At 35.7% G+C, this 12,539-nt stretch overlaps 1 protein-coding gene across 1 annotated transcript; it reads right to left on the bottom strand.

Moving 5' to 3' along the window:
• Positions 1-10,016: 10,016 nt before the first annotated feature.
• Positions 10,017-12,100, bottom strand: LOC136276622 (uncharacterized). The gene has a single exon (XM_066089137.1). The coding sequence runs from the start codon at positions 11,250-11,252 to the stop codon at positions 10,287-10,289; it is 966 nt and encodes a 321-aa protein (XP_065945209.1). The 5' UTR covers positions 11,253-12,100; the 3' UTR covers positions 10,017-10,286.
• Between the last annotated feature and the right edge of the window lie 439 nt (positions 12,101-12,539).

The following is a 12,539-nucleotide window of genomic DNA, read 5'->3' as shown; positions in this document are numbered from 1 at the left end:
TTTCCTTTATTTTGTTTTTAGCTCACCTGAGCCAAAGGCTCAAGTGAGCTTTTCTGATCACAATTTGTCGTTGTCGTTGTTGTAAACTTTTCATATTTTCATCTTCTTCTCAAGAACCACTGGGCAGATTTCAACCAAATTTGGCACTAAGCACCACCACTAGGTGAAGGGGATTCAAGTTTGTTTTAATGAATGGCCACGCCCTCTTTAAAGGGGAGGTAATTGAGAATTATTGAAAATTTGTTGGTATTTTTCAAAAATCTTCTTCTCAAAAACTATTCGGCCTGAAAAGCTTAAACTTGTGTGGAGGCATCCTCAGGTAGTGTAGATTCAAGTTTGTTCAAATCATGGTCCCCGTGGGTAGGGAGGGGCCACAAGAGGGGGATCAAGTTTTACATAGGAATATATAGAGAAAATCTTTGAAAATCTTCCCAAAAACTATTAGGCTTGAAAAGCACAAATTAAAGTGGAAGCATCCTCAGGTAGTGTAGATTCAAGTTTGTTCAAATCATAGTCCCAGGTGGTATGGTGGGGTCACAATGGGGGGAATGGATTTTTACATATTAGGAATATATAGAGAAAATCTTTAAAAATCTTTTTCTCAGAAACTAATCAGCCAGGAAAGCTGAAACTTACATGTATGTGGAAGCATCCTCAGGTACATGTAGTGTTAGATACAAAGTTGTGAAAATCATGACCCTGGGGATAGGTTTGGGCCACAATGGGTGGGAGGGGGGGGGGTCAAAGTTTAACATAGGAATATATAGAGTAAATATTTAAAAATCTTCTTCTCCAAAACTAATCAGCCAGATGATTCTCTATAATTGTTAAGACTTTGGCCCAAGGACAGTTCTTTGGCCTCACAAGAAGGTTCAGAGTATATGAATATAATATAATAATACATATATAAACTATTGTTAAGGATCTTTTTGAGAACTGCAATACTCAACATGCGATATGACTATAAAATCAATATAAAATCATCCTTTTAGAAAAGGAACTTATGATTATAAACATAAAAATATTTAGGGGGGAAAATGGATTTTATTTATACAGGATCTACATGTATTATTGTACATTGTCCAGGTAGTTTGCATTGTGACCCCATTAAGCTGATTTTATCATACCTATTGTTCCTCAGGTGAGAGATGTGGCCCATTTGCCTCTTGTTTTAGTTTTTCATTGTTTTTCAATATTAAAAATTAAACATATGTAACCTACGGTAATTTTCATGATGAGTACAAAACTAAAATCCGTTTTTAAATCGGACGATGCATAACAGATATCGGGGTTTAAAAATTGATTTTTCAGAAATTTTGATTCTGCGTTTTTGGTTTCAAAAATAGCGTAAAATTCAAACTCGTACCAAAAATAATTCGAATTTTGTTAAGTACTTTGACACCTTCGGAATTATATTTTTGTTAAGTCGTTCTTAGAATCGTTAAGGTTTTTGTTAATTCGTACATAGTATCATTCGTATTTATTTTTATCTTTTACTTTAAGTTGCTCTTGTTATTGATTTAAACACTCTGCTTTTTGCTGGAACATCAAGCTTTACTCTTGACATTAACGGAAGACCCACTCGTTGCTTTGCAACGAGCTTTGCTCTAGTTCTTTTTATTTTTTTTTCTGACTCCTTTTCGGCTTTATAACTCAAAAAGTTTACAACCGATTTTAATGAAACTTTTAGAGATTATGTGCAATTATAATACCTCGAAGTTTATGAAGTTTCTTTGAAAACGTCACTGCCGTTTTAACGTTACGTCATTTTTAAAATTTTCAAAAAGTCATTTTGTCCGCGGCGTTTCTCAAAAACGCTTAAAGATAGAGGCTTGCAATTTTCAATGCTTATGATTTGGTCGATTTACCTCTGTAATAAGGCTCGAAATGAAAATCTGTCACTTCCGGTCGAAACCGGAAGTGAAACAAATTTTTCGAAAAAATGAAATTTCTGATCAAATAAAAAATGAATATGTGTTTTATAAAGCTTATCAATCTGAATCTAACACTGAAATCTGTTTTAAAATCGGACAATGCATTAAAGAGATATCGGGGTTTAAAAATTGATTTTTCCGGAAATTTTGTTTCCGCGTCCTTGGTTTAAAAAATAGCGTAATGTTCAAAGTAAAGTTAACTCGTACCAAAAATAATTGTTAATTCGTACTTGAACACATTCGGATTTTTTTGTTAAGTCGTTCTTGAAATCAGGAAAGTTTTTATTAAGTCGTACTTAAAATCATTCGTATTTTGTTAAGTCGTACCAGGAATAATTCGATTTTTTCATCTTTTTATTTTAGTTACTCTTGTTATTGGTTCAAGAGCTCTGCTTCTTACAGGAACTTCCAGCTTTACTTCCGACATTAACAGAAGACCCACTCGTTGCTTTGCAACGAGCTTTGCTCTAGTTTCTTTTTCTTTTTTTTCTGACTCCTTTTCGGCTTCATAACTCAAAAAGTTTTCAACTTATTTAAAGGAAACTTTCAGGGATTATGTGGAATTATAATGCCTCAAAGATGTTAAAGTTTCCATAACAACGTCACTTTCGTTTTGACGTTACGTCATTTTTAAACTTAAAAAAAAGTCATTTTGTCCGCGACATTTCTCAAAAACGCTTTAAGATAGAGTCTTGAAATTTTCTATGGTTATGAAGTCGGCAATTTACATGTGCAATAAGGAGGCAAATAAAAATCCGTCACTTCCGGTCGAAACCGGATGTGAAACAAATTTTTCGAAAAAATGAATTTTCTGATCAAATCAAAAATGAATATGTGTTTCATAGAGCTTATCAAGCTGAATCTAACACTGAAATCCGTTTTAAAATTGGACAATGCATTAACGAGATATCGGGGTTTAAAAATTGATTTTTCCGGAAATTTTGTTTCCGCTTTGGTTTAAAAAATAGCGTAATGTTTAAAGAAAAGTTAACTCGTACCAAAAATAATTGTTAAGTCGTACTTGAACACATTCGGATTTTTTTTGTAAAGTCGTTCTTGAAATCAGGAAGGGTTTTGTTAAGTCGTACTTAAAATCATTCGGATTTTGTTAAGTCGTACCAGGAATAATTCGATTTTTTTCATCTTTTTATTTTAGTTACTCTCGTTATTGGTTCAAGAGCTCTGCTTCTTACAGGAACTTCCAGCTTTACTTCCGACATTAACGGAAGACCCACTCGTTGCTTTGCAACGAGCTTTGCTCTAGTTACGAATATTATTCTGAGTATCTTCTCTTCTATAATGCATATCAAAATATTTCTCCTTTTTAAGAAATAAATGATCAAAATATTGGACTTCTAGCCCCTTTAAAATCCAAATTATGTAACATATCAGAAAACTTTTAACAAATATAGGTAGATAACTGGAAGATAAACATTTTTGCTTCTATAATACATTACAAAATATTTTTCATTAAAGAGATATAGATAAAAGACTTTAGACCCCTCTTGGCCCCTAATATGAGGGTCAGCCCCTTTTGCTTGGTGTCAGTTGAAAGATCTTTTATTGATTAATTTTTGATGCTCTACATGTGTTAGCAAAATATTGATTAGAAGAAAGATAATCGTGATCAAATCTCAAATTTCGTAAAAATTGTCAAAAAAATTTAACATCAACATTTTCAGTTCCGGGCGAGCTTCAAGGATGATGACTTCTGGTCAAATCTAAAACAAGCAAGCAAATCTACCATAACCACTCTATCTTGCATATAAATTTCAAGTCCCTAACTATAACAGTTTTTGAGGAGATGCGTGGACAATATCATGTTCCAAAATACATGAAAAAGGGAGATAATTCAGAAACGGAAGTGAATTTTCAGACAGGAGGTAAGATGCAAAGGGATATTCACCTAAGACATCATCCCTGTAAAAATCATTAAAATCGATTGAGAAATGGCTGAGAAATTAAGGGTGACTACCAAGAAAAAAAATAATAATATAGAAGAATGAGAACGCGTAGAAAAACAGTAAGGTCTTCCGCTGAAGACGGAAGACCTTAATAATAATAATAAAAAAAAAACAATAGAATAACAAGAGGGTCTTCCGTTGAAAACGGAAGACCCTAATAAAACGAATTAATACATATAGAAATATGTTTGATACTATCACATATACCTATCCCCCCACCGGCATTGATCCAATTAACATGATTATTCAACATGTTAAACCACTGCTATATGAAACTTGACTATTCCCCAAATTAATTACTGTAAATCGTGATCGTTATGTGGCATATTTTCGCTTAGTTTTATTCTACTTGATTTTTACGATTACTTTCGCTAATTTTATACCAGTAAAGCTTTTGGCTCGCATACTTAACCTACTATAAGGATAATAATACAAATAAATTAATAAATTAGATTTCACCCTTTAACGCCCCCCCCCCCCACACACACACAGTCAGTGGGTGCAAAGGTAGAGTACCCAGGCCATGTGCGGTGAGGCTTGATTAATCCTGCATATCTGGCCAGAGCTGTCGATTTAAAAGAAAAGAAGCAAGTTGGGAAGTCAGTGTGTTTTTGTCGTAGCTGATAAGAATATTGCGCGTGAAAACAATAAAAAAGCATTTGACAGAATGTGCATGTGTTTTAAAAGTGGATTACGGCATCACAAGATCTACAGGTATATTATTTCTAAAATGAGCTTCAAAGAGACATAACAGGGTTTTTTTCCTCATTTTGGGTATTTCCCTTTTTAAACACAGTTGAGTAAAAGAATAGAAATCGTGCATGTACTGAAAGATTGAATTTTTTCCTGCAATAATAAGCTCGCAATTGCGTGTTAAAGATTTTTCCGGAATTCAAAATTCATGTCTTTAGAATTTTGTTTTCACCACATGTACAATCTGTAGAAATTCGTAATCTTTTCACCCCCTTGCTGAATTGATTACAATCGTTGCGCTAAGCTGTTGATCAAAAGGCTGAACTAGCAATATGTACTGTTTGGACCGTCTGAAATGATTAATTTAACGGTAAATTGAGAATTTTCAAATTTTACAAAGCATTATTTTAATATTCATGTAAGTTATGAGAAAACTGTCATTTTAAAAGTTTTAAATTTGCTGAGTGGGTTTAAATACAAAATTCACAGCATGACAACTGTTGTTATGTTGTTATTTTTTATTTACACCCACCCAGTAAATTTAAAATTAACATTTTGCGCCAAATGAGCCTGTGGCGTCTCTTTAATGTAAATATTTCATCTCCATAATTTTGGAAACGCTTAGAAATGTATTTGATCATTCTCTACAATCGAATCATACATTCTGCAAAAGAAAAAGAACGACAACTTTGTGAGATTGAGATCATGCATGTTATACCTAACATTAGGGGTTTGCAAGCAGGAACGAATTTTTCATATGAAAAAGTTCGCTGTTCAAGAGTTTTAATTGATTATTTATCATAAATTTTAGTATATATTGTGAATCATTAATTAAAATCTTAACTAAAAAAATATTTTCGGTAAAATATTTTTTATGCATATTCCATAATAGAAATATGTTTAGTTTCTGAAATCTTTGACAATAAGCTACCGTTACTCCAGTATTCATTTATAATATAAAAACATGTTTTGTAACAATTTAACATTTGAACTTACAAACAAGTTTTAGAAATTACTATGACAAGTTTAACTGCAAAAATACGCTAAAGTATAAACTTTGCAATTAAAATAAAATGCCCAAATCACTAACATGGTAGTAAAGAAATATATAAGTAAATATAATATTAACATACCACAAGATGCAGCAGATACACGCTGGATTGACTGACGATGTTGAAAATGAAATACTGCCTAATTTTACTTAGTTTGAACGGTTACTTATATCAAATAGAGAATTAAATTTATTGGATAATGAAAATAAAGACCAATGAAATTAGAGAACCAATGAAAAACGAGAGACTTTACTCAGCCAACTCAATCCAGTTTCGATTGCGATCTATATTTTGCTTCTAGTAATTCCATTTCCAATTCATGGACACGGTGTTGTAATTCAGCTTTCTTCATGGTGATAATTTTACAATGGTATCAACAGTACTCATGAAATAAGAAAGACCAATGAAATTAGAGAACCAATGAAAAACGAGAGACTTTACTCAGCCAACTCAATCCAGTTGCGCAGTGTAACTGGCGGTTATTTAAAATTTAAGACTGTATTTAACAAAAACGGATAATAAAATAAATAAAACGAATAAATACATATAGAAATATGTTTGATACTATCACATACTCCCCCGGAAAATTGTTAATCTGTCCTCAGATCATAAATGTATCATTTTAATAAATAATACATACATATAGAAACCACAAAATAATAAAGCACAAAAATTAATCATCACAAAAGTTCATTTAAGCAAATGCTTGAAAAATATGACCACGCGCTAGAACACGGGCTTCAACTCCAGTCTGTTCACATTTTTAATTACGGAATCACTGGTTTCTAACTTTACACTATACACTGACGGATATGGTTTTCCGATGATGACGTACACTTCCGTTCGCCACTTATCCTGAATCTTGTCGCGTCCTTTGATTCCTCTGTTGCGTAGATACACCCGATCACCAATCTGTAATTCACTGTCAACTTTTCCCGCTTCGTGTCTTCTCTTCCGGTTATCTTCATTGCTTTGGATTTCTGCTTTGGCCCGACCATACGCAAACTGCAACTTCTCAGAGTGTAGTTCGATCCATCGGTCCATGTTTACATCGGTTGTTGAAGTAGCGTTGCCTCTCCCGAGTAGGAAATCTACAGGTAGGTATGGGTCGCGTCCGTACATAAGGAAATGTGGCGAATATCCGGTGGATGCATGCGGCGTCACATTATATGAAAACACCAGTTCCCTGATGTATTCTGGCCATTTCCGTTTTCTCGCTGGGGGTAGAGATCGAAGTAGATCATGGAGTGTTCTGTTGAACCTTTCACATTGACCGTTGCCTTGAGGGTGGTAAGCAGTTGTTCTTGATTTCTTGATGCGGTATATGGTACACAGTTGCTGAATAATTTCTGCCTCGAAACACCTTCCTTGATCGGAATGAATTCTTTTGCACACTCCAAATTTAAAGAATAATTCATTTAGTAATATTCGAGCAACAGTTTGGGCTGTCTGGTCACGTGTAGGTGCAGCTATTGTCCACTTAGAAAATACATCTGTTATAACCAACACATTTTCGTACCCTTGTGCTTTTTCTAGTACGGAAAAGTCAATAGCAATGCACTCTAAAGGTTCCGATGCTGTAAGATGTCCCATACTCGTATTTACTTTGGGTGGGGGAATTTTTGACACAGCGCATCGTTCACACTTCTTACAGTAGTTCCTAATGTCAATAAACATTTTTGGCCAATAACATCGTTGTCTAATCAAATTAAATGTTCTCTCTATCCCCTGATGTCCATTTTGGTCGTGTAGACTTTCGAGAACGATGTCCTTTAGACACTCCGGAAGTAATAACTGAGTGAGGTCCTCTAATTTCGGATCGTTGATCTTTCTGTGAATAACACCATCGATGAAGTCCATGTGTTTTAACTGCCGTAATAACACTTGAGTTCTCTTACCTTGTTTCTTTAGAAAACTTTGTTTTGGGACAGTCTTTGATTTCACAAATTCAACACATCTACTTATCACTCTGTCATTCAACTGCATGTCTTTCAAATCACAATTGGAATAAGTAGGGAAAGTCTCTGCACTTGACATGTCCGTAGCTTCAATAAATATTGTCGAAGACTGTGCAACTTTAATTTCTGGTGGAATCATGGATCCATGAATACATTCACTAATGATGTCCCTAGTATCCACATTTAACCTTGATAATGCATCAGCGTTGGCGTTCTCTTTGCCTGGTCTGTACTTTATTTCGAAATCGAAATCAGCGAGTTGTGCTGCCCATTTTTGTTCATATGCTCCAAGCTTTGCTGTAGATAGGTATTTCAGAGGATTGTTGTCCGTAAGCACTACAAACTTATTTCCCAGTAAATAATCCCTGAATTTTTCTGTAACACTCCACTTGAGGGCTAATAATTCCAATTTTAGACTGCTCATGTTCTTTGCGGATCTTTCATTTGGTCTAAGAGTTCTACTGGCGTACGCAATCACAACAATACGTCCATTCTGATTCTGGGATAACACAGCGCCGAGTCCATGCGCACTGGCGTCAGTTTCCACAATAAACGGAATAGTAAAATCGGCGTATCCCAGTAGTGGTGCAGTTGATAAGACAGTCTTTAACTTCTCAAACGAATTCTGGCATTCACTGTTCCATTTATCACCAAACTTTGTTTTCGGATGTTTCCCGTTGTTCTTGGAAAGTTCCAATAAAGGTTGTGCAATCTGCGAAAAGCTTCGGATAAATCGCCGGTAATATCCCGCAAATCCGAGGAATGATTTAAGTTCTTTGACTGTTTCGGGTACTTTCCAATTTTCGATACACTTGATCTTATCATTGTCGGTGGATATTCCATCTTTACTCACTATATGACCTAGGTATTTCACAGATGACTGAAAAAATTTGCACTTGCGCATTTTCAATTTTAATCCATGCTTGCGAAGAATATGAAACACTTTGTCGAGACGGTCTATTTGTTCACGCAATGTTTTGGAATAAACTATGATATCATCCAAGAACACTAATAAGATATTGAACACTTCCTCTCTGAAACAATGCTGCATTAGTCGCTGGAATGTTGCAGGCGCGTTGGTAAGTCCGAACGGCATTCTGTTAAACTCATAAAGTCCGAATGGGGTGGTAAACGCAGTTTTCTCTTTGTCATCGTCGGCCACTGCTATTTGGTTATAGCCCGAGGTAAGGTCCATAGTTGAGAACATAGACGATCGGTGTAAAACATCAAACGTTTCTTCTACTCTTGGTAACGGAAACTTATCTTTGATGGTCTTCTCATTCAGTTTGCGGTAATCCACACAAAGACGTAAAGAGTTATCCTTCTTGCGAACTAGCACTATCGGTGAAGCAAACGGACTGGTACTTTCGCGAATGACATCATTCTTCAATAACTTGCGTATATGCTTTTTGACTTCTTCAAACTGGGACGGAGGAATTCGTCGGTACTGTTGAGCGATAGGCTTGTTGTCTGTGAGTCGAATCTGATGTGTAACTGTACTTGTACATCCAATATCGTCATCATCCTTCGAGAAGACTTCTCTGTGCTTTCGGAATAAAGATGTGATCAAGGACTTCTCTTCTTCACTACAGTCACGTTGGAATATATCTTCAGGTAAATCAAACGGTGTCTCAGGGAGAGTAATTTCGTTGATTGCATGACTTGGTTGAATGAAGATCACTGGCGGCGTCGGAAGCAAATTGAAAGTGGGGGGGGGGCTAGACTAATCCTCAGAAATATTGAGAAAAAAGTAATTCCCAATATCATGGAAATCCTAATCCGTGGGGGGGGGGGGGGGGGGGGGGGCTGAACCCTCAATCATGCTATGTTTCTAATGGTTAGGTATACCTTTGCAAAAAGCCCCCCCCCCCCCCCCCCCCCCGGTTCAGACGCCTATGAAGATCTCTTCAGTGTTCCCCACGCGATTAAATCCAATATCTGAATTATCACCTTCAACATCACAAAAAGACACTGTACCTATCATACTGCGTGGTTTAAGATAAATATCTTCATCACCAATGTTAGCTGCACGAACCCACATACGACCGTTATAAATGTTGACACAAGTATTCACAGTACGGAAATTCCTATGTAAATGGGCACCATTGGTCAAAGGATTAACAATAACATCCCCCTTAACATGCGGTCCGGTACATGGAATAACAATGGCGGTATTTGCAGGAATGCACACTGGTACAGTTCCGAATACTCTGGCAAAACCACAAACAGACTTCTGTTTTAAATCACTTGACACAAAAACTTCACTTACATTTCCGTCCCTACGAACATCACCTAAAATGTCCGTGCAGGCACCAAGAATATTCATTCCAATTATTCCGGGAACAGATTCTTTACGTTTACGCGTGGTATCATCACTCGAATCTTTCGCTATTAGGAATCCACGTTGAGGTATGATTTTCCCGTTATAATTTACGTCAAGCTCAATGTAACCAATGTAAGGAATAACTAGTCCGTTGGCAGCTTTTAGTTGTAAATGACATGTTGGGTTCACCATCTTTCCAAGCAGCTCGATATACTTTCGATAAAATGTTTCGGTTATTGTAGAAACCATGGAACCAGTGTCAACTAGGCATCTGATATTCAAATCCATCACACAAATGTTAATCACTGGACACTGTCCTATGATACGACACGAAAATGTAGAGTCCTGTAAACCCCCATCTATTAACGGACTCCCTTTAATAGATGTGGCTTGTTTTCCGATGACCCGGCTGTTGTTTCACTTGGTTTAGAACGACAATTTCTCTGCATATGACCAACTTTACCGCACTCGTAGCACACAGGTGGTGAACGATAAAAATCCCGGTTTTCCTTTGTATGCTGACTGGTTCCGCGATCTCTGATCAAACCGGTTAGAGAGTCGATCTGCTTTTGCTGTGCTTCGATGATTTTCAAAAGCTGTTCCGTTGTAGGCGAGTCGCTCGGCTGGGTGTTTAAATTATGCTGATCGCTGATCGTGTTCGAATGGGTTGAGTTAGCGGAATCCTTGTCTATCATTTCCTCTTCCTCGCTAAACAGTATAATTTCGTCTCGGAACTTGTGGAAGTCTGTAGGTTCATTACGCAATAGCTTCTTTGCTTCTTTTCTTAACAATGAATCCCGTAGACCATTCGCAAACTTCTCGCACAGCGTAATGTGTTTATTTGGAAATACACTTCTGTCTTTTCTGATAACGTTTTGATATAAATCCAGCAATGCGTATGAATAGTGTCGAATAGTTTCCGATTCTAGCTGATTTCGTTCAAAGAATTTCTGCTGATGTGACGTCACAGATTCCGGATTGCCGAATGCGACACGAAGACAGTCCAAAATGGCGTGCGGATCCTGTCGTATATCTGGTCGGAATTTGACTTCCTCTTTTGCTTGACCCTCTAAATGTGAATAAATCAAGTCAACTTTTTGAGTATCTGAATATTTTCTTGCTGAAAACGCAATTTCTATGTCATCAATCCAGTCATCAACAGATATGTCAGATTTTGATTTTGGGCGGCCACAAAATGTCTTTATTTTTCTTGTTTCTGGGATAAAGGTTTGCTTTTCAATGACTTGTTTCGATTGCGATCTATATTTTGCTTCTAGTAATTCCATTTCCAATTCATGGACACGGTGTTGTAATTCAGCTTTCTTCATGGTGATAATTTTACAATGGTATCAACAGTACTCATGAAAACGATTCACAAAGCGGAAAGTATTAGGGCTTTAACACAGACAGGGAATCGTTCGGCATGATATCTACTCACTCACACAATAGCAAGTCGAACAAGTTCTTTCCGATGTAAAATTCACTTGAATAAGAAACTTAGCTGCATATTTGGAAAATAAATTCCTACGGTGGTCAATGCTAGGATATGTTTTCTCGCAGCGCCATGATGTAACCGAGCAGAAAGGAGGCAGATGGTGATTTCAGTCGATTTATTAAGTAGATAAATAAAGCATTGACCTATAAACAAAGAAATAATACATTAGACATAAAATAGAGTTTTACATGTACATTTAATATGTTTAGTTTCTGAAATCTTTGACAATAAGCTACCGTTACTCCAGTATTCATTTATAATATAAAAACATGTTTTGTAACAATTTAACATTTGAACTTACAAACAAGTTTTAGAAATTACTATGACAAGTTTAACTGCAAAAATACGCTAAAGTATAAACTTTGCAATTAAAATAAAATGCCCAAATCACTAACATGGTAGTAAAGAAATACATAAGTAGATATAATATTAACATACCACAAGATGCAGCAGATACACGCTGGATTGACTGACGATGTTGAAAATGAAATACTGCCTAATTTTACTTAGTTTGAACGGTTACTTATATCAAATAGAGAATTAAATTTATTGGATAATGAAAATAAGAAAGACCAATGAAATTAGAGAACCAATGAAAAACGAGAGACTTTACTCAGCCAACTCAATCCAGTTGCGCAGTGTAACTGGCGGTTATTTAAAATTTAAGACTGTATTTAACAAAAACGGATAATAAAATAAACTAGAGCAAAGCTCGTTGCAAAGCAACGAGTGGGTTTTCCGCTAATGTCGAAAGCAACGCTAGAAGTACGTCTAAGAAGCAGAGTTCTTAATCTAGTAACAAAGAAACCTAAGTACAAAAAGATAAAAAAAAACCCGAATGATTTTTGGTACAACTTATCATAATCCGAATGGTTTTAAGCACGACTTAACCATAAACCCTTAACAATTTCAAGAACGACTTAACAAAAAAAAAACAATGTGTTTAAGTACGACTTAACAAATTTGATTTCATTTTAGGTACAAGTTAACTTTACCTTGAACTAACATCTTTTTTCTTAACCCAGAATGCAAAATTAAAATTTACGTAAAAAATCAATTTTGTTTAAAACATAATTCTGAGCAACTTTTCCTCTTCACTGCTTTTCAAAGGGTTGATCTT

This window comes from Magallana gigas, chromosome 6, assembly GCF_963853765.1.
Source record: "Magallana gigas chromosome 6, xbMagGiga1.1, whole genome shotgun sequence".
In the NCBI taxonomy this organism is placed as follows: domain Eukaryota; kingdom Metazoa; phylum Mollusca; class Bivalvia; order Ostreida; family Ostreidae; genus Magallana; species Magallana gigas.
The sequence above is the reverse complement of the archived record's forward strand: the minus strand, read 5'-3'. Positions and strand labels throughout refer to the sequence as shown.